This window comes from Mastomys coucha, unplaced genomic scaffold, assembly GCF_008632895.1.
Source record: "Mastomys coucha isolate ucsf_1 unplaced genomic scaffold, UCSF_Mcou_1 pScaffold14, whole genome shotgun sequence".
NCBI classification, from domain to species: domain Eukaryota; kingdom Metazoa; phylum Chordata; class Mammalia; order Rodentia; family Muridae; genus Mastomys; species Mastomys coucha.
Window position 1 is genome coordinate 66712068 of NW_022196896.1, and position 22968 is coordinate 66735035.

Below are 22968 nucleotides of genomic sequence, written 5' to 3' on the forward strand. Positions count from 1 at the left end.
AAAAAAAAAAAAAAAAAACCAAAATTAAAAACAAAGAAACAAAAAAAATCCCTGAACAAACCCAGACACTCTTTTGCTTCTGAGAGAAAATGCTGCTTTAATCAAGACTAACTCGAAGGCCTTAACTTCACACACACATTATTGACACTGTTGCTTGTCAAAAACAGGAAAGAGATTTCTGATCAGCAATTCAGGACTGGAGTGATTTTTAAGAAGGCTTTGCTAAAACTTCACTAACAAATAACCCAATGTCACATTTATGGCATATTGGTTCACAAGAAAGGGATGAGCCTTCTTCAGGTCTGTAGCCCCATCCCTGGCCTCAGGAGTTACTCAGGACCCTAGAGCCTCCTCCCTGGGAATCATGGGTCAGATTTGGCACACATTTTAAATTTTATTTTACTTTCACATTTACAAGTTGAGGAAAGGCTTTTTGAGAGTAGGGCTGTCGCCTACAGGAAAAGCTAGCACAACTCCTCTCCACTCTGGGCAGATGCGTGTGCCAGGGACACACTCTGAGAAACTGCCCTGTCATCTTTAATAGCCCTTTGCTGCTGGTTGGCAGCTGAGATGGCTGCTGTGGCTTTCTTCTCGCTGGGGCTGGCCTCAGTGCCACTGACTGGTGACTTGTTACCTGTATGACGTCACAAGAGGTGGCCTCACCCAGGATTTTATTGCTGATGAATCTGATTATCCAACTTGTGGTCTTTCAGTCAAGGATGATGGCACTATTAGACTCGGGGCCGTAGGATCCCATGGACTTGGCAGTCTGTAAACAGCACTGGACTCTGCAATGCAGGCATGGCATGCCTGTGTGTTGCCCTGGCACGTCATCAGTAAGTGCTTGTCTCTATCCGCTGGAAATGCTTTGTCCTCTCTCCCCTCTCAGGACAGGAGGTTCATTCAGGAGACAGGTGCAAACACCCCTGCTGCTCACTCACTCTGATGGGGCAGTCAAAGACAACAGCAGGCGTCAAAGACATCAGTACCGGATTCCACAACAGCCTGAGTTCCCAGGACCCGCAGGCTCCTCCTTCCCAGTGCGAAGTTCTAAGCCCTCAAAGTCGTTACACCCTCACTTTCTGGAAGGGAAACTCTTCTGCAGAATGAAGCAGGTACTTGTAGGGTCAGAGGTCCTAAAAAAGGGCTAGCCTGGGTCCTGAAAGGTCAGACTTCTGAAACTGTTCTGTGATCACCACCACCAAATGTCACAGGGCCTCAAGCTCAAGGAACATACTGTCTGCTTCTGGGGCTACTACTGTGACAAGGTGGAAGAAAGAGGTCTCATTCTGGCTTAGATTCGACGCCGAGTGGGCCCCAGTAAGCTCTGCAGCCACTCAGCATCTCCATCTCTCTCGAAAGCGCTGGGTCTGTTCAATCCACAGGTCTTGGGTGATGCCACCTGACCACCGGCTAGCTGACACAGTGCCACTGATTGACAATGTGACAGCTGAAGGAAGCAGACTCCTAACACACCCTCTGGGTCTGGCCACCTGTCTGCAAACATCCAGTCTTTCCTAACCTTTTGTGGGGGTGACACAGGCTGGGGAGGGGGAGTCATCAGAGCACCTGTCACCTGAGCTAAGCAGGTGATCAGAGCCCAACATCATCCGTGCACAGAAACAGGGGACACAGTAGAGGAAGTACTGTTTCTGTGCTCACACCTCACCTAGCCGACCCCTGACCTGGCAATATTCAAGGGTCTGACACACTAATTTAGCAAGAAATCTGGTTTCTGATACCCAAAGAGCTTGAAGTCCCCTTCAAAACGTGCATAGAGACGCCGGATGTCTCGTTTGCTGATGCCCAGGAAGTACTGCTCTACCTTGGTTCTGTTGTACATGGTGATGCCTGGAGGGATGGTGGGGTATGACACCAGATGGTCTATGCCGGCTTCTTTCAGGATGTATGGGGCATCTGCCTCCAGGGTCTCGTGGTGTCCAATCACACTGTACTTTATCTCACAAGGTGCACAGAGTTCTACGTAGGTCACCCAGTGGATGATATGGTCCCCAAACTGAAGGTCTAACCACCTGCGGTTTGGATCACCCAGGTAGCGCACAAAATCTTCAAACTGGATCCCCCGGGTCTCTGTCCGGTTCTTCCGGTACTTCCTAATAATGCCTGGGGCTATCTCATGCCTGTACCAAGGCTCAAATCTTGGATTGTGAACAAACTTATCCTTAAAGGCAGAAATCAGTCTTTCAAAGGGATCTCTCACAATAAAAAACTTGAAGTATGTTTTCAATCTGAGGAAGAAAAAATAAGGTCAGAGATGAGACAGATGCTCCAAGAGGTAATAGATGCTCCAAGAGGGTAGGAGAGGGAGTAACGCCAGGCTGGCCCCTGAAAAGTATGTCTCACACACACGGTACACTCTGAGTACTGTGCACTGAACGTTGCTACCAACCTATTCTACAGGTAAGGAAGAAGAGGCTTAGCAAACCCAACTGCTCAAAGCCTCTGAGGCTGATGTGAAACTGTTGAATCAAGGTTTGTTTTGCTTGGCTGACTCAAAACTTCAAAACCTTTTACCAGTTTGGTTCCTGGGCAGGAAATCCTCAGGGCTGGAAGTGTGAGTCTGTACTGAGGCTGGAGGCTTATTGTATGAGCATAGCTTTAAAGATTCCAGCCCAAACTCTCAGGGGCTATAAAAATGAAAAGGAAGAGTGGGATGAGGAAATAGGAAGTCATACCACACAGTTCTGATAGGAAGGTGCCCCAGGCAAGCTGCAGCACGCTAGGGGCACAGGCTTGAAGGGCCTGTGCTGGTGTGATGGGGACAACAGTGATATCACACTGTCTGTAGCAACACTATCCCCACAGCATGCTTACCTGAAAACCAGAAGCTGTTTGTTGTCCATGAGCTGCCTGTCTTACTTCTTGCAGTCTCACGGAGCCCCATGAAGATTCCCTTAGATCCCAGCCCACACCCAGGACAATTTCTGGCATAAGTTTGTAGAGTTGTGAAGACTGAGTTACCCAAGGCCAGAAGCAACAAAGAACAAAGGGCTGAAAAGCCAGGAGGGCCAAGCCCAGGCTGGACCTGACACTGAGGGGCAGCTCTGGTATTCTGACCCCTTCAGTCTGGCTCTGTAAAGCCACCTTACCACTAAAGGGAGAACTTTGCCTCTCATTAACTGCTGACTATACTGCCATAGTCTAAGGGGCTTGTCTCCTATGATGGACCTGCGCACACTACTACCCCAGGAGGAAGTACATGCAGACGTGGGTATGGTACCCTTGCAAAGTGTACAGCACTTCTTTTCATAATGGAGAAATGATCCTATTTAGTAAGGAATCCATAAGAACTTAACAAAACTGAAACACAAAGTGCTACCCACTTCTGGCAATAATCTGATGCACACTTTAATGGCCTTTGTGACCAGGTTAGGAAAGGGATTCTGAAGTTCCCAGGAAGCTGAGATATACAATGGGCAGGACACTAAGAACACTGTTGGCTACTGTATGCCAACACGAAGCAGTTGACTCTGTAGTCCCTGTGGCCCTGTGGATCACACAGCAAGCACAAACTGAGCCTTGAGCCCTGTGGACCACACAGCAAGTACAAACTGAGCATGGAGCCCCGTGGATCACACAGCAAGTACAGACTGAGCCTGGAGCCCTGTGGACCACACAGCAAGTACAGACTGAGCCTGGGGTTTTGCTGAAAAACCATCCTCCTTCCCCTTCCCCTCTGAAGAAGTTGCCCTTACCGCTTCTGAATTCCTATTTTGCTGAAGGAAGAGAGGCGTGGAAGGCCATTTTTCTCATGGTCATGGACCACATTTTCGGGGATCTCTTCAATGGAAGAAAATGCTCCTAGGGGGAACAAGGGGAGAAGGTACTTGGGTTGCCTTAGTATGACCCTGAGATGTGCCCATCAGGGTCATCCTAGGCCCCACAATCTCCACACCACACATAACAAGCCCACAACCAATGTCTACGTGTATGTCCCTGAAGTCCAGCTGTCCTGCTGGAGGCAGTAGCAGAATGGAGAGCAGCTCTTGTATCCATTAGCTGACTGAAGGAAAGAAGTTCCAGTTGGGGAAGGAAAAGAAACAGAAAGAATACTGAGAGCCCACGGCCCTGGTCCTGTATCTAGGAGGCTAAATCTTCCTAAAGATGGCATTGCTTGTTCTATCTGATCTCTGAGACGGCAGGAGATGCTGGAGGGATGTGACATGGAGCACAGTATCCAGCTACGCCCCCAGCACTGCTGATCCCTCATCTCCACGGTAGACTGTGCTCTTACAGCACAGGACTACCAGAGTAACACTGTCTCACAAACCCCATGGCAGCCCACATGGCAAATGACAAAGGCTCTTGATTGTAGGGGTGGTTCTGATGCTAAGGCCCTATTCCCCAGTTGGTTCTTGATCTGTCAGTAGAGAAGAAATGGGTCAGTTGCTGAGCGGGAGGAATAGGGGGGACTTCCGGGTCCTTGGAGGCAAGCAGAGAGACCACAAGGAGAGGAGAGTCAGAGCGTGCCATGCTTCTGAGGGAGAAAAGGTGACCAGCCATATGAGATGTCAGGTGGAGAGGCCATACAGGCTGGTGGTGGGGGATGTTTAGCTGGGACTTGATATAACTGAGCAACTAAAGTTTAGGGCAGGAAGAGAGGTACAGAGATAAGAATATTGATAAGGGCATGCTTCTCCATGTGGGAGAAAAGTAGTGTGGGAGAAAAGCAATGTCCAGCAATTGTGTCAAAAGGCAGGTTGAAACAGAACAACTGCATATGTGCCTTTAATCCATGGATTCAAGGGAAACTGGGTAGGGGCTGGTAGCAGTATCTATTCCCAGAGCTTAGTCAGGGTAGCAAAGGCTACACGCAATGCTTGATGGTGAAAACACTTAGCTGGCACCAGTGGCAGGGAGGACATGTCTGAGGAGGCAATGGGGTCAGGGTTCTGTAGAGGATAGGGAAGTGGAAGACTTTTCTTTCCCCAATGGAGACAAAGGGGGATAGGAGCCTGAAGGGTTTAGCCAGCTTCTGTGAACTGTAGCATCTGGCCTTATCCTGACCCAGTGCTGTCCCTAAAGGAAAAAGCTCTCTTGAGCCACCCTTGTGAGAGGCACAGCCTCCACTCATTCATTCATTCCTCTTCCAACCACTTAAGCCCTGGTCCAGAGCACTGTTATATGCTGTGGTTGGCACATTGGACCATGATGAGGGGTGGTTAGACCCTGAGGAGACTCGATTTCCCCAAATCCTAGTTGTTGGAAAAAAAGCCAGCACTCCTCAGGAACTTGTGAAGCCAAAGTTGCCCCATTCTGAAAGGAGCCATTCCCCTTTTGCTGGCTGGAGGGACACATGGTTATTTGTGGTTCTCTTTAGGGAGATCTGTTAGCATAGCAAAGCACAAGCTGCCCCTAGGCTCCCTCAGTGAGTGTCACAAGAACCTGTCATACATTTCAGAGACTAATGTTAGGATTCTGGCTCTTCCTGCCTCCTCCTGACCCTAAACTGTCCCCAGCTAAGTCTCTGCTCCCCCCTTCCCCCAGCTACTCATTCTCCTTATAAGTCTGCTAATACTTCAAGATGCTTTCTCTGTGTCTTCTCTTTGGCTCCCTCCCTCTTTGCCCCCATCCACCACCACCTCTCTTTCCCTGCCTCTCCCACAGCCAGGTCCAGTCTGCTGTTCAATCTACTATTTTCACTCTTTGTTCTGGATCCTTCCAGATGCCTCTTGCTGTTCTCTCTCATATCTGTAATAAAACTTCCCCATAACCATCCCGAGGAGCCGACATGCTGTCAGTTTACACAAGGGGAGAACGGAAGAACCAGTGGTTTGGATCTGTGCCTGGGTCTGCTTACTGTCCAAGCACACTGGGTAGGGGGTGGGGGTCAGCTGAGGACAGCCACAGGCCACATGGACCTCCCTGCTTTCCATGGCCTGGCCAACCCATGCCTACACTTTTAGCCCTGGTTTATTTTTTTATTCTCTGTTTTAGGAAATAGAATTGTATGAGCCCACGTGGTTTTACAAACCAACAAGCTGACTTTTCCTACTTAGAAACCCCAGAGAGTTCGATGATAAAAGCTCTCAAAATAAATTTAATTTTTCTTCTCACTGATCACATTGTGGTGTCAATGTTAAGGAGGGTTCTTAGTTTTCAATTTAAAAAAAATTGTAACTGTACATGTACTGTAACTAATATAGTACGTGGTTCTCATATACACAGGAAGTTTGCTGTGCGCTTCTGAATCCCACAACTGTCAGAGAAGCTACACTAGTAGGGTATGTTGACACACATATTTCATGTGGCCTTCTTCTATTCTGTCCCAACCTTGTGAGTGAGTTATGATGCTTCCTACTGCCATGGCCCGTATGTGAGCCTCTCTGTGTGCTCTTTGTTTTCAATTTAACTTGTAGCCTTCATCTCCCATTCAGAAATCCAGTATGCTGGCATATTATTCCCGGAGCACATTAACTCCATACCATGTATGTATCCAGAAGGCAAGACCTTGTCCTTTTTGCCCTGTGACTGACCTTTACAAAAGGCAAATGGCAGGCAACATTGGCCGGTAATGCCAGGAGTGGGCATGGGAGCTGTGGGTAAGATGCTGAACCCCAGAAACCTGCCCCACAGTTCCCAGGGTGTGACTTCTGCTTGCTGGAACTCAGTAGGTTGGAATTGAGTTTTAACAGACACCCTATGGTTATTTTAGGCCAGTTTAGACTAATTGGGATCAAAACAAACCTGGTGTCTAAGCAGAGCAGTGGGTAATCAGAACCACAGTGTCTGAACTCATTTTTCTACAATTTCATTCATTCCCCAGTAAACATCAGATTTTTCTGAAACAAGGTAACTTAATGCTTTATGTCTAAGGCAGAACACAAGGTATAGCTTCTCTCTCTTCAGCCCACACAGAAAGACTCAGTCTACAAGTGAAGCTGCCTGAGGCCCAGGAGGCAAGAGTTTCCTCCCAGGCTCTGGTTGTGGGTTCTTTGACTATAAGGTACTTCAGGGAATATGGGATCCTTGCAGTACTCAAGACAGACCCAGCATGTACCACAGAAAAGAAGAAGGACTGATCGGGGAGGACAAGGTGAGTGAGGATAGCCAGCTACGTCTGTGAAAACCCAGGAAATCCTGCGCTTGGTTCTGACTGAAACATCTCAGTTAGAACCACCAATGGGACAACAGCTCAGTGGTAGAAAGCTTGCCTAGCATACACAGACAGCCCTGGGTTTCGCGCCCTGCACTGTAAAAACAAAACCAACGTGTTAACCCCACCCATTGCAGCATAACAGAAGTGTGGAAAACAGCACAGAGAACCTTCAGGAAGGTTGTGGATTATTTCAGAAGAAACCACCCCATCCTTCGATGCTACCCTCAACCCCAATCCCATCACAGAGGGGAACCCCTGCAGGCCACACGTACCATTTAGGACGATCAGGACTTTCTTCCACTGGGTGTTGCCCACTTTGGGAGTCTGACAGAAAAGAATCTTGTGCTTGTCACAGACAAATATTCGATCCAGGACAAACTTAGAGACCTCAGTGTGTGAGAGGTTCCGCAAAGCCTCCTCCTTACAGGCATTTCTGATGAGCTCCAGCCGCTCCAGATAAACCGAGGGCTGATCAGGATGGCTGTCTGAAAGCATCTTCCCAGTTGGCTGTAAGCAAGAGGGGTGGAGGAGGCAGAGGGATTGTGGTTATGAAGCAGGAGGAGACCCTGAAGCCCCCTTCTCTTGATTTCTTCCCATCTCTACAGTGACAAACACCATCTCCTGACACTTCGCATGGCTCATCCCCACCCCCTCTCTCTCCACAGCCCTGCTGAGTTTAAAAGACAGATGGGGACAGGTGCCCAGGAGGACAGATGTCTACTTGATTCCTGTGGTTCTCCTAGAAGACTGATCCAGTCAACTGAAAAGATGAGTAAGCAGGAGTTCTGAGTGAAGAGGCCACGTACAGAGCTATTTCACGGTGGAGAGACCATCCCTGATATGAGCAGTCCTGGACCCAAGCCCTCCCCCATCTTCCATGACTCTGAAGCCTAGTAGGACCATTTGCTCCATAGCTACTGAGTCCTGACTGGGTGTGTGACAGCAAGGTCTGATGAGGGCACTCAAGAAAGACTTAGCTGGGTCAAATGTGTGGCATGGAGAGAATGTGTGCATATGTGTGTGCACACGAACACACAGTCACTGTATGTGTGTGTGTGTGGGGGCTGAAGAGGAAGAGCTGAGAGGGATGGGTAGGAGGAGCTGCACCAGTAACATATAGATTAATGTTCAGAAACCCTTACTGACCATGATGTGTGTTCGAGTCTGTGTGTGTGTGTGTGTGTGTGTGTGTGTGTGTGTGTGTGTATGTATGAGTTCTGTAAGAGGCATTTTTTTGTTTTGTTTTGTTTTTGGTTTTTTGAGACAGGGTTTCTCTGTGTAGCTCTGGCTGTCCTGGAACTCACTCTGTAGACCAGGCTGGCCTCCAACTCAGAAATCCTCCTGCCTCTGCCTCCCAAGTGCTGGGATTAAAGGTGTGCGCCACCACCGCCCAGCTGTCAGAAGCATTTTGAATTTGTAAAGGACCACTACAGGGTAAGATCTATTTTCCCTGATGCAGTGTCTTTTCAGTGGGGGCCCTCACCTGGAACTTCTTTGCGAATAGCTCACCTGCCCTTGTGGTATTCTCTATTCATGCATTTAAATATTTTCTAGTAAAGCCCTGTCCCCCCTGAGTTATCTCAAAAGAGTTTTGCAGACCTGACCTTTCCTATGTGAATGTCTTGCTAAGAAACCATGACGGTGCCAGTGCCTCTGACTGGGATGCTTCTGTTCCTACTGGGTTCTAATTTGCCATTTTCATACGATAAACCGGGCAGCACCTGCCCTTTGCCCCAGTCTAGTCCAGAACTGACAGACATTATCAGCGGTGGACACTTCATCCTTTCCAGCCACACTGTGATCTGCACCTTCCAGATCCAGCATGAGGATTGGCAAGGGGGGAGGACCTTCCTGAGTGTACCCCTCTCCCTGGACAGCGGACAAGGAGAGTTTCGTGGAGTGGTCCTGCAGAGGAATACAAGGAGTCAGAACCAGACATCGGGACTCCATGAAAGCTCATGGCTGGGCTGGGCCCTGTTATCTGCTGTGCCATCTGAGGCCTCTCCCTTGCCCTGGATTCAGCTTTCTCATCCATAGAGTTTGGAGTCTGGTCCCATGTCCCCTCTGATCCCAGAATTCCACTCTGCATCAGAAGTATTTTCACATTCCCAGTTTCTTCCTGACCCTGTTCAATACTCTCCATCCCCCGGTGAAGCCAAGACTTCATCTGTCAGGAAGGGATTTTGCACAACCTATACCTACAGAGAACCCGTGGTGAGGGATGTAGCATAAATGCCTCACCGAATCCAAGCTATAACAATGAACAGAAACAGAAAACCAGAAACAGGAAACAAAGGAACTCCAACTTGACAGGGGATAACTGGGAATTGAACCCCAGACCTTGTACATGTTAGGCAGCAGCTGTAGCAATGAGTGAAGTTCAGTCTTTGTAAAAACCTGGGCTTTGCAAAGGCCTATCTGAAGAGGAAGAAAAGATACGCTGTGGACTGGGAGAAAGCATTTACAAGCCTCATACTCAACAGAGAGCTTGTAACTAGCCCTAGCCATATAGAATATTTTAAGCAATTTGATGCACACAACAAAGCTTTGCAGTGTGGGAATTTCCACCATGCTGGTACTCAAACAATTTCTGATTGTGTACTCTCATACATCAGATTTTCAGATGTGGGAGTCTCAACCTATACCATAAATGAAGCTGCAGTGACATAGGTGGGAACCTGTGAGAGCCACAGGGAGAAGCCACTCCCACATGACAGGGTCCCTGTAGTGTTCGAAGGAAAGCAGTATCCCTTTCAGAGGGACAAACCTTGTGCTCACCTTCGTGACTTCAGGAAAGTGCTTCTCTCCTCTTAGCTTCTCTGCTTCCGGCATGGTCGTCAGGAACACAAACTCCTGTTTGGCACTATACCCTGGAGGACAGATTCACATTCATTCTCACAGAGGGCATGGCACAGAAATTGGTGGGACAGAATGCCACCCCAGGAGACGCTGCACCCACCCAGCTGTATCCCATTGGCTTCTGGCAAAGGCAACCCAACTTGAAGTTCAGTCTTTGTGAGAACCTGGGCTTTACAAAGGCCTATCTGAAGAGGAGGAAAAGATAAGCTGTGGACTGGGAGGAAGCATTTACAAGCCTCATACTCAACAGAGAGCTTGTATCTAGAAGACACAAAGAAGTTAACAGATGAGACATTTAAGAACCAAACAAGCCGGGGCTAGAGAGATGGCTCAGTGGGTAAGAGCACTGACTGCTCTTCCAAAGGTCCTGAGTTCAAATCTCAACAACCACATGGTGGCTTACAACCATCTGTAATGAGATTTGATGCCCTCTTCTGGTGTGTCTGAAGACAGCTACAGTGTACTTACATATGATAATAAATAAATCTTTTTTTTAAAAAAAAAAAAAAAGAACCAAACATACCAATGCACACAGGAGTGAAACATGTGGAGGCAAATAAATCAAAATGACAGGAAGGCAGTAGCAGAGACCCATCAGAATGTGTGAGGAAGAACAGGGACCAAAGGCTGGTATTTGGAGAAACCTGCACATGTATACAATGTTGCAGTACAATGAAGCCACGGTAGAACAGGGTCTGCTAATTTTCTTGAAAGGAAAAAAAAAAAAGGCAATATGGTAACAAGACCCAGCAATTGTGTTCCCAGCATTTAATCCAGAGAAATGAACATTTATTTATGTTGAAACAAAAATTCATATACAAACGTTCACAGCAGCTTCACACGTGGTAACCTCAAACTGGAAACAGCCCAGGTACCGTTCAACGGGTGGGTAAGTAACAAACTGCTACATCTATACAGCAGGATACAACTGAGCAATAGAAAGCAAAGAGTCACTGCTAACACTGTGACCACGCTGGGCTAATGCTCAAAGGAGAAAGTTAAACAGGTCCCAGGCTACAAGGTGTTTCTGAAATGACACAATTGTATAGGCGTGCAGGAGCTGAGGCTAAGGAGGGAGTGTACAGGCACAGTAGCATATACTGACATAATCCCTGCACTTCAGAGCCTAAGGCAGGAGGAATGGAGTTTGGAGTCAATTTGGGCTATGTAATGAAACTTGGATTTAGATTTCAAAAACATCTAAACCAGCACCAAAAAACAACAGTGACCGAGGGTGATGTGACGCACCCTCACAGTGACAGAGGTGTTCTGTGCCTGTACCACATCCCAACAGTGACACTGCAGTCAGGTCTATGAGCAGTCACCATGTGGGCCAGAGGGTCAACAGAACACAGATCTCCCTGACCTCTGATATTTTTTTCTTTTTAAAAAAAATTATAGGTATGATTATTCTGCTTAAATGTATGTCTGTGTACTGTATGTATTCCTGGTGCCTAAGGATCAGAAGAGGGCATCCAGCGCCCTGGAACTGGAGTTACAGATGCTTATAAGTTGCCAGTGTGGGTGCTAGGAATCCAATCTGGGACCTCTTGTAGAGGACGCACTGAGCCAGCACTCCCGCCCCTCTGTGGTGTTTTTTACAACTGCATGTCACTCCTCAGTAACCTCTAGATAGAAAAATTAATTTACAAACTAAAGAACAAAAACAAAACTCCAGCAGTCAGGTTAGAATTCCTGTGTTCACACCAGAAGTCATGTAACTATAAGTCAGACCAGGGGGTGTATGATAGTTTGTATATGCTCAGCCCAGAGAGTGGGCCTGTTGGAGTGGGTGTGTCACTATGGGTGTGGGCTTTAGACTCTCATCCTAGCTGCCTAGAATTAAATATTCTGCTAGTAGCCTTCAGATGAAGATATCGAACTCTCAGCTCCTCCTGCACCATCCCTGTCTGGATGCTGCCATGTTCCTCCCTTGATGATAATGGACTGAACCTCTGAACCTGTAGGCCAGCCCCAATTAAATGAGGTCCTTCATAAGACTTCCCTTGGTCATGGTGTCCATTCACAGCAGTAAAACCCTAATTAAGGGAGGGTGATTTGAAGCCATTCAGTCAAGCAAATCTTGAACGGATTTTCTAAGAACTACTCGGGTACAAATCTGGACATAATCTATTACTTTCTGAAAATAAACATGGACTTAAAAAAGTTTCGACATTTCACAGAAGCACAAATATACAATAAAAGCACTTAAAAATATATAAAGTCGGGGCTGGGGAGATGGCTTAGAAGTTAAGAGCACTGACTGCTCTTCTAGAGGTCTTGAGTTCAATTCCCAGCAACCACATGGTGGCTCACAACCATCTGTAATGGGATCTGATGCCCTCTTCTAGTGTGTCTGAAGACAAGGACAGTGTACTCATATAAATGAATAAACCTTTAAAAATATATAAAAGTATTATTTCATTTAAGAAAAACTTCCCCCTCTTGGGTCGGAGATACCTACATGTTCCCTACTTTACTCTGGCCCCAGGTCACCCCAGTCTAACTATTCTTTGAAATTTACTTTATTATTTTAATCTTTATTCGATTTTACTTTGCGTGTATGGATATCTTTCCTACACATGTATCTGTATACATCTGCGCCTGGTACCCACAAGGTCACAAGAACTTGTGTGACAGTTGTGAGTTGAGGTATGGGTGTTGGGAATTGACCCTGGGTCCTCTGGAAGAGTGGCTACTCCTATTAACTGCAGCACCTTCCTGGCTCAGCCAATCACGTTACTGAACAGCTGCCTCTGGTTTGGTTCTTGTCTGGACTTTCCTACAGTCCCTGATGTACAGCCTCAGAAACCCCACAGTCATCTTTCTCTCAGTCTACATTTGAGTGGAAGTACAAAGCTGCTTAGAGCTACAAGCACAAGCTGTTCCGAGCTTGCCAAATAGTAAAGTGTGCTTTGCTTGGTGGAAGAAGGAAGGCAGAGCTCCTACCCATGGCTTCTGGCTGCACTGCAGGAGCCCTGACACCTATGCTGTCTGGTCCAATCTCCACTGACTCAACCTGTCACCTTTGGGCTTTGACTCGCTAAATGGATTTGTGGAACCTGTGTTTCCTTGTTCGGTGCAGAGAGAAATGTGTTCTGCATGCTGAATAACCGACTTGCCAGACAAAGAGGAAAGCACAGCATGGCCTAGTTTGTGCTTTCTGTAGCTAAGCTGGTGGGGAGCTCTCTTCAGCAGCTGCCAGCACCCCTGCTGTGGTCATATGTCGGTCCCTCCCACGACTCAGCCCCTCAGAACCATGTCTCTAGCTTCTGAAGATCCTGAGGCATGGCTGGGCATCTTCCTGGCTGAGATTATGTCTGCTAACAGTCACAATGATGGCTGTTTATGGGTTTGTACCTACAATTGTGAATGGAGGGCCGATTCGCTTTGCCTTTCTAAAAGTGGTCACAACCTTCTCCTCACTGCCTGACATAGCAATTTAATGATGCTGCACCCTGGCCTAGCAGCTCAGCCACAAGCCCAGGCTACAGGCAGAGTGTGGGGACATCCAAAGTCATGTATTCTGGCCTTTGGTCATTTAGAAGCAACCCGAGGGGCTTCGATCAGCCCAAGGACAGGCTGAAATAGAAAATCCAACAGATAAAGAAAACGATGTATCCAAATATCTAAGACCCCCTCAAGGGTTCTTTAGTATTTTAGTATTTCAAATCTTGACAAATCATGACATCACTGGGTTGGATTTATTTTCTTTGATACAATCGAGTTACTAAAACCAGATTCCTGTTCAACAGAAAAGGAAATTTGCTAAGGATAGCTCGTTGCACAAATGTTATCAGTGTGGCTTTACTGCTGAGCAGCAAAAGCAGCAAGCATGGATCAGCAGTAGGTCAGGACAGATGAGCTCTTGCTTCAGCTCAGGCGGCTAAGAAAATCATGACAGATAGGTAGACATGAAGAAAATAGATACACCATGTGTCCGGGATTCCACACCAGGGATCCAGCTCCAAGAGAAGAGAGCCAGCAAGAAAGAATGCCCCAAAGGCAGCTGTGTTACCCTGCTTCCAAAACATCAAGACCAAGGATCATCCAGTAAGAAATAGAGCTTCCCTCTGAGGACCACTGGGCTATATGGTCCCTCCTCGCAATGATACCTGCAGGGGCCCTTGGTTCAAAAGCCAAGACAGTTTGGATGCATATAAAATAAATGTCAGCGTGAGAGAACATAGCTGTGAATTCAGACACCTCTGATGTTTCCCAGCCCCCCAGTGGCTGAAAGGTCTCCTCTGACAGGGTCCCAGAGGGAAGGGAAGAGAAGCCTGCAGTGCCCCTAGCCTAAGACCCTTTTTGATGCTTTAGATGTACCCTGTGTACTTAACTTCCAGATTCTTCCTCCCCTCCTAATCACAAGATATTTTACGTACAAGTTCACTCAGAATCAAAAATGAAGAATGAAGCCAGTGGATGACAGTTTTTGTGACTTGACCGATACTTTAAGGACAATGACAGGTTCTCTGACTGCTGGACTGAATCATGACAGGGAACTCATAATTTATGCCATGTGAGAGCAAAGTCTCCATGTGACGTCTTCCTTTACAGCATGCTTTGGGGTGACAGCATCCTCCCTGATCTTCATGTTGGGTAAACAGAGCTAACACTACCTGGCTCTGAGGTCACCCTGGAGCAGTCTAACTGGCTACCCCAAATGTCAGCGTGTAGAGGAACTGCCTCCTATCACTCACCTAAAGGCAGAGCTGTTTGGTGAGCTAGGTTAGAGAGTTCTGTCTTGGTTAAAATGTTCAAGGGCAGGCCAGCAATGTGGCTTGGTGGGGAAAGATGCATGCTGTCAGGCCTGATGAGCTGAGCCTAACCTGGGACTCATACTGCGGAAGAGAACCACCCCCTACAAGTTGTCCTCTGACCTCTAAGTAAAGGTCATCAGTTTTCTTCTTGGCTTTTTACCTTTAATGTCTCTTAAGGTTTTTGCCATTCTTGAGAGCAGCCAGCAGAGAAACGGCCAAGGCTTGGCCGGCATCCATGTCTAGCACAATGACACTGCCTTCACCAGAGCCCACTGGGAAGGTATTCCTTAAAAGCTCCTATCAGAGACTATTAGAAGGCAAGAGTGTATTTTTAATTCTTATTTTCCCTTTGTTGTTGGTGTGTGTGTGTGTGTGTGTTTTCTTTCTTGACAATGAGCCTCACTGGTGGTCTATCTGGTCTCAGAGGCTCAATTGATCCCCAGCATGAGCTTCCCGAGTAGCTCGGGTAGAAGGTGTGTGTTGCCAGGCTTAAATTATTTAACTACAACTGACAGACATCTCACTGATGTACAGCACACACTGTCCTGGTTTTTAAAACAAACTAAACTACAAACGACTTAATCATGTGACTCGCCCTTCCAGGCCTTCCTCACTAAGAGATAAGGTCAGGGTTGTAAGTCATGTGCTAGTTTCAGCAGCATATTCTCTCGGCTTTTCAGCTGTTCCACATTTGGGACTGGTGCCCATCTCAGAAATATGAATTTCATCTGGCCTTAGCAGAGGGTTACAAAGCCTGGCAGGTGACGCCTGTCCTTGTAAGAGGTCACCAATACTGACTGTACTAAAACTGCTGTAGTCTCCTGATGGTGACACTGAGATCGATGCTCAAACCACAACCTTGCTCCAAGACCTGAAACTCAACTCTTCTAACCCTGGAGCCCCTGGTTCTAAGCACCCCGTGATAGCCCTGGACATCCAATACAGCAAGCATAACATCCCTTCACCAGGCTGTGCAGACTCCATTAGACAGACTTCAGGAAGATGATGGGATTTGTAATGGCAGCCCGGTGGTGCCCTATGTTGAGTGTCTGTAATCATCCCTAGTGCAAACCATGCTAAGGACCACAGCCTGGGCTAACATCAGGTTTCCCTGTTCCTCTGGCATGTCTGCTTACAGTTTTGCTTCTCCACAGGAAGAATGGGACAGAAGAGATGGAGACGGGGTGTGCGGGGTGCTTTCAGAGTAGCTAGGAACACATCAGGAGTTCTTGAGGGTATAAAGGAGCCCATAGCCCACTGCTCAAACTACTATGTTACAGACTGCCACAGCCACTAGAAGTGGGAACCACTGCTGGTAGAGATGCCTCTAATGAGCTGTGAACCACGGAAGGATGCACAAGGCTCCGCGCTCCAGCCCCCTAGGAACCGCTTCTCTAGCCAATCTACACCACTAAGGAGCCATCCCCACGAAGTGCACCTGCCTCTCCTCAGCTCCTGATGATGGCCTCAGAGGGAGGAGTAGAGAATCAGCTGGCAATGTCAGAGCAGGGAGTGCATCCATTTTGTAAGGGAACACTGAAGCTTAGGCTAAGGAATGGCGAGAACACACAGCAGAACCTGCTGGCCGAGACCAAATCTAGCACTCCTCACCCACCTCCTCTGAAAGTCTTGGTCTAATAAGGGAGATGCGATCCACCACAGAGCCTCACCGTTCACATTTAAACAACTCTCCTTCCGCTACGCTGAAGATAACCATCAGTCACACAGTGTGAGACAGCTGCCAACCAAGCAACCACGGCTGTGTGTGTGTCTTGGGACTTGGGGCTGACTGAGCCTGTGGCAGTCCTTGCTTACCAGGTCCTCAGACGTGCTCCAGGAAGGAAGCGTCTTTACCTCACTGGTGACCCAGTGGCTTCAGGCATGAAGAAAGTACCTCATCAGGAGGAACTCACCCTAGCCATTCGCCTTCCCACCTCCCCTTGCTTTCTGTCACACGAAGACTTTGGAAGCCACTTTGGTCAGGACAGCTTCCCTCTATGCTTGGTGCCTGGGAACAGCGTCGGGGGGAAGGACTCCATTAGCCATAAATCCACTCTGCCGTGAAGCATACTTACCATCCGGGTCTTTAAAGGTCAACGTGATGAACTTGCTGGCCACCATGAACATGAAAATCACCCAAAAGCAAGCAGCCAGCAGGAGCCACTGGTGGTGCATGTTGTCAGACAGGGGCCATTCGATGATCCTTCCTGGAAGACACAAAGAAGATGCCTCTGCCACTTTGAGCGATAAAAAACGGTACAGTGACACAAGCTGTGATTTCAATTAAGAGACCCAATATCAATGTGAACACTTCTACTTTGCTACAGTGGGTATTTGGACTTGACAGTTAATTTAGCATTCGTACTAAATGAATACTACCGAAAGGGCCATCTTATAATTAAATCAACTTCCAACACCCAGTGGATGGGAATAACAAGGACAAATTTCATCCCGGAATCCCCGAGACTTTACTGCCACAGATCTGCCTTCTGAGTCCTATCTCTCTGGTCAAGGTCACAAGAAGTTCATGGAAAGGCCTGGAAGAATGGGTCCAGCAGGCATGCCAAAGGGTAGAGGGTAATTCCTGCAGCATTGGACAGCATGATGATGCAAGCATGAGACACTGTGATTAAAATGCTAACTTGGGAACCAGGTGTATCCACACACAGAGAATCTAAAGAAAAATAACACCTTGTTTCTATAGTCCAAGGTCATTTGCCTTCAAGGAATAGAGAGGGTGGGTGCTTTGAATTATCACCTGAGAGTGAGGTATGTCACATCTGTTGGTCCTCACTCTCTGCTGCAAGGGCGCACAAGGGACCAGGGAGTCACCGTCAATCCTCAGCATGATAGAGAGACCAACAGGCACGTTTCAGTCAAGTGGCACTTCTTGGAGCAAGATGAGGCCATGTTCAGAGACCAAACTGGGCTGCTTTCCATCAGCTGACTGTGTTCAGCCATCAATATAGACAAGGAAACTGGTCTCCAGCCTGCTGCTGTTAACAGTGGGTGATTTTAGCGATAGCTTCCCATCCCTGCCTAGTCACTGCTCAGCCAAGACCCAGAAAATAATAACCCTCCTTCTTTCCTGATGCTGTACTCAAGAGCTTCACTGGGACCGGGCATCTGCAGCCCAGTTCCCTCTACAGCACCTGTGAGTGGTTCTCTGACATCCTGTTTGAATACAGCTATGCCAGGGAGCTTGCTGCCCCCCACACCGCCTATACCTCTCTAGGGTGTCTTGTAGGCACACTCAGGCACCCATGAGTGATGCCCAGCATGTCTTCTTGGGTCTCCAAGCATGGATACCAAATTATACAGAAACATAAGAGTCCAGTTAAGTTTAAATTTCACATAAAAATACATCTACAGGATCTACTCCAACAAACACCAATCTCTATTTTTTTTTTTTTTTTCTGTGCTTATATATTGGGCCTCGTGCTTCTGGCACAGGCCCTAGGCAAGGTCACCAGAGTAAATACATAGAAATATGACACACCCGTATTAAGTTTCTAGGAAACAACATATACACTTTAGACATGTCTTAAATGTTGCATGGGACATGTCTAAAGCAAAAAAAGCTGTTTGCCTCTTCTGGAATGTAGATTTAACTGAGTGTCTGTTGGAATACAAGCCAGATCCTACAACAGCCTGGGGTAGGCTGCCCCAGTCTCCTGAAAGTCTCCTTTCTCCTCACTGGGGTGTCTCAGTGCAAAGTGGAATCCTAGACTTCCCTCTAAGCCCAGCCTCTGTCTGATTCCGCTGACTCTCCGGCCTCTGTCTGATTCCGCTGACTCTCGGGCCGCTAGCTCTCTTGATCAGCCTCCATATGCCACCTCTGATACACACGAGGCCGTCATCCAACCAGAGTCTACATGAAATGAAACTCTGCCAACAAAGGACTAGTGTTGAGCGCTGGAACTGCCCAAGGCTTTCCCTGAGGTCCTGATATATATAGAGAGAGACTGCAGTTTCCTCTCTAAACCAGGAACATGCTTAGCAGAGCTAGAAAGGGCCTGGAGCCAAGGCCTTGAGGAAGCTGAGACTGCGGATCTTGAGACCCTAACTCTTCCCACCCTTAGGAGCTTTGGTTATCAGTCCCCAGACTGCTGTGTGCTCAGTCCCTGACATCCCTGATGTATCCTGTGTCCTCCTTGTACAACACTGACTAGCTTCCTGCTGACTCTGTCCCATTTTTAAATATGGGATAGTATGTAAGACTCTGTACTTTTTTTTTCTCCTCCACAAACCCCCACCCAATCCCCCCATCCCTCTGCTTCTATGAGGGTACTCCCCCACCCACTCACCCACTCTTGCCTCATTACCCTAGCATTCCCCTATGTTGGGGCATCGAGCCTTCACAGAACCAAGGGTTCTGTGCCCCCTCCCAGTGATGCCAGATAAGGCCATCCTCTGCTACATATGCAGCTGGCGCCATGGGTCCCTTCATGTGTACTCTTTGATTGGTGGTTTAGTCCTTGGGAGCTCTGGGGGTTAAGGGGGAACTCTATACTTCTTAATAAGCTTGTTTGGCATAAGACATGGCTTGTGCAAGGAGCCCTGACCCCGGCTTCCTATCTTCTTTCTCATCTCCTGGTCCTCCCACTTAGGACCCTGGCCCAGGCCAAGCACCCACTCCCTACTGCAGACCCCAGCAAACCAGGTTGACAAATCCTTTGTTACCCTTTCCAGATTACTCTATGTTCTTCTAGTGTGGCGGCTGGAGATAAGTACAGTAGTGTAATGTGTCCAAGAAAACAAGAAAGGGGGCGGAGTCCTTGCTCCTCCCTCCTGCAGAGAGGTGAGGGTTACAATGTGATAGATCCTGCAGCCCCAAAGCTCTTCCACTCAAGACAACGACACTTGGAGAAGGCACCCTCATGGGTTGAGTCCGGTGGCCTGCTGACAGATCCTGCAACAGAGAGGCTGGTAGGCAGCAGGGGAGTAAAGAGGCTAGGGCGAGTCTCAGTGAGCTAGGTGCAGAACAAAGAGGCCTTTGTGCTGAATGACCCACTCTCCTGAGCCATGGACTATATGAGCAAGGGAACACAGACGATGGACTGGGCTACCCCTCCCCCCCAGATTCGCTCACTCTACTGAGGTAACAGGGGACACCCAGGCACTGCCCACTCTGTCTCCTGCTCATGTACCTCCTGGGCATTCTGGTCCCTAAGCACCCTCATGCCTGGCATCAGGCTCTGGGGGAGTGTGGGGAAGTTATAGTTAAAGAATCTAATCTCAGTGGGAACTGGCCTTCTGAAGAGGTTTCATTTGTGCTTCCACTGGGCCTGGATAGGATGGAGAAAGAGTTCTCTGCAGTGCAGAGCCTCGCTGATACATACAATGTTGCAGCGAGGAACTCCACAGCCAGAGGCTGGAAAGCCCAGCTATGCCCGCCTTGAAGCTTTCTTAAGTCAACTCCCCGCCCCCGCCCCTGACTCCGCCCCCGCCCCGCCCCCCAGGGCTGGTACTAGGGCGTGTCTATCCTCCTAGCTTCCTGGCTGGGTGGGGCCAGACGTGCTGTGAATATCTGTCAGGACACCAAATGTCTTATCCCTAGAACAACATTGCCATCTGTACATGTGCCAACGTCTTGGGGCTCCTACGAATAGAGCCCGTTGTGGTCATCCCAGGCCAGTCACAAAACTCATAGAAACATCCAATGTGCTTTTATAACTTCCACAGAATTAAATTTCCAGCGCAAATAGAACGTCTTCAGAGCTGATGTTAAGAAGGTCCCTTCCCTTCCTAGCCCAGCTACTGGGCAGGCTTGGGAGAGGAAGAGAAGTATTTGCAGGGCTCCTAGGTCCCTCCTGCCCACCTCACAACTCACCTACTGCTCTCCTTAAGACACAGGGGGCTCCTTGGGGGCATGATGACTTAGAAAGCGTATGTGCACAAATGCTCTCCCTTCTTCAAACTCATCCTCTGAACATCAGCACCAAGTTCTTACCGGTGTCTCAAGAGCAGATAGATGCCCAGGCTGGACTGCTGCGGGCCCATGACTTCATGTCTTGCTATAGGCTCTTTACAATTGATAGTTGGACCCCTAGATACCACCAACTAGAAGGCAAAAAATGTCACCAGCTAGTGTCGGACAGAGGCTTATATCAGAGATTGCCCTACTTTGCCATAGATGACACTGGTGTATCTGAAAACGGTCCTGATGTGTGGTTTTCTTTGTACTATAAAACTTGATGGAACTGTTACTACTTAAAAAGTGGTATTTGAATTGCTGTCCCTGGGTTATGGTCATTCATACTCATCCCTAGAACAACTATTTCTTTTTTCTTATAACTTTAATGATTTATTTTTATGTACATGGGTTTTACCTGCATGCATGGGACAATGTCAGATTCCCTGGAACTGGAGTCGCAGATGGTTGTGAGCTGCCATGTGGGTGCTGGGGATTGAACCCGGGTCAACTGGAAGAACAGTCAGTGCTCTTAACTGCTGAGCCATCTCCCAATCCCCAACAACTATTTCTTATTCCTTTTGAAGTGACAGCTGTGTTTTACTTTATCTTTTTGGCAAGGACATATGCTTGTGTATGCAAGTTTAATGGACAAAATAATTAAAAAAGAGATCACTCTCCAATTCACCATGAAAGCATATGCTCTTTCATCCAATAAAATGGGGTTAGAGATACGATAGTCTCACGTGTCCTTATAGAATCTCAAGTCTAACAAACCCGCAGGAAGCAGAAAGATGGTACCTGATGATACTGGAGAGAGGTGGTACTATAAGAAAGTGCAGGAGGTTGTGACTTGGGCAGAGGGCCCTCGACAGAGGAGGGAAAAGGACTAGTTTCATTCCAGGGAATATGCTTGTGATTAACTTACAAAGAAGGAAGGCACATGTGGGTCAAGACACAGTTTAGGCAGAGTAAATGAGACTCAGTAAACACCAGCCTCAACAGTTGTTACAGGATCCTGGCTTTTTGTTTGTTTCTTTTCTTTTTCTTTTCTTTTTTTTTTCTGACATGGAAGAGAAACATACAGAAAAGGGGGTGGTGGGGGTCTGATCTTAAATTTTGTTTTAAAGCTCAAAGATATAAAGAGCAAATGTTTATTTGACAACGATCCATTTCCATTTGTAGAGGAGGGGACATTCTAATCAATATAAACCAATCTGACCAAATGTTTGAGCTACACTTCTATCTCTAAACACCAAAGTGAGGTTCTGGGGAGAAGCTCAGGCAGCCAAATGCTTGTTGCGTGGGGACCAATGTCTGAGCTCCAGAATCCACATAGAAGGGCTGAGGACGGAGCCATGGCTTACAATCCCAGAACTGGGGAGACTGGGACAGCAAGATCCCTGAGCATACTGGCGAGCCATTCTAACCTCTTCAGTGGGCTCCAGGTCAGCGAGAGATCTGGTTTCAAACAAAAGCAAAAGCAAAACCAAAACAGGGTAGGGGCTGGACAGCTGGCTCAGCAGTTGCAGAGGACCCAAGTTCGGTTCCCAGTATGCACTTCTATTGTCTTACAACCGCTTCTAGCTCAAGTTTCAGAGGGGATAAGACACCTTCCAGCTGCCCTGGGAATTGAAGGCCAGTGATACATATACATAAAAGTTAAATAAATTAAATAACCAAGGAATCACACCCAAGGTTCACCTCTGGCTCACTATATTTGTGCACATGCGCAAGCATGGCCCACCCCATCACACTGGTGAGTGAGCTAGTAAAAAGACCCACAGTATAGAGTATGTAAGGCTTTTGATGGGTCCTGGAGAAAGGCGTGCCTAGCTCACCATGGCGTGATTTTCTTGCTGATTACAGCAGCATCTAACTAATGAGACTGGCTCATTAGTTGAGGCCACTGGCTGTTAGTCTTGGCTCTATGTTAGAATTGTTACTGCGATCTCGACAAACAGCAATGCCCCAGGTATGGACAAGTCTATGGGGGTGACGCCAAAGCAGGTTTCCAAGCTCTGCACAACATTCTCAGGAGCAGCTGAGACAGGGGACTGCTGGTCTAGCCACCCCCTACCCATCAGGCTTTCTTCAAACTCCAGCGTCCATGTGAATCCCCTGGGGAACTCATTAAAATTCAAATTCTTGGCATATTCCAGAGTAGTAGCTACTCTCCCTGCATTTTCAGGATTGGCTGTAAAATCTCATGGAGACATGGCAGTCCACTGATGCTCTGAATTAAGTGTGTTCTTGATAAATGGCTGAAGAACAGTTTAATTACAATCTAAGACTTCCATCACTGCCCTGAG

At 47.7% G+C, this 22968-nt stretch overlaps 1 protein-coding gene across 3 annotated transcripts in view; it reads right to left on the reverse strand.

Annotated features, from left to right (window-relative positions):
• Positions 1–82: 82 nt before the first annotated feature.
• Chst10 (carbohydrate sulfotransferase 10) overlaps positions 83–22968 on the reverse strand; it is a 28585-nt gene continuing 5699 nt past the window's right edge. The window contains exons 1-6 of one of the 3 annotated variants that reach the window (XM_031367285.1): positions 17501–17627; positions 16818–16949; positions 9899–9990; positions 7393–7627; positions 3717–3822; positions 83–2249 (exon numbers count right to left, since the gene is read on the reverse strand). In XM_031367285.1, coding sequence (XP_031223145.1) covers positions 1712–2249; positions 3717–3822; positions 7393–7627; positions 9899–9990; positions 16818–16917 — 1071 coding nt within the window. In that variant the 5' untranslated portion in view covers positions 16918–16949; positions 17501–17627 and the 3' untranslated portion in view covers positions 83–1711. Of the gene's footprint in view, positions 2250–3716; positions 3823–7392; positions 7628–9898; positions 9991–16817; positions 16950–17500; positions 17628–22968 lie in introns of those variants that run through there. The other 2 variants (XM_031367284.1, XM_031367283.1) reach the window with 2 other exon arrangements.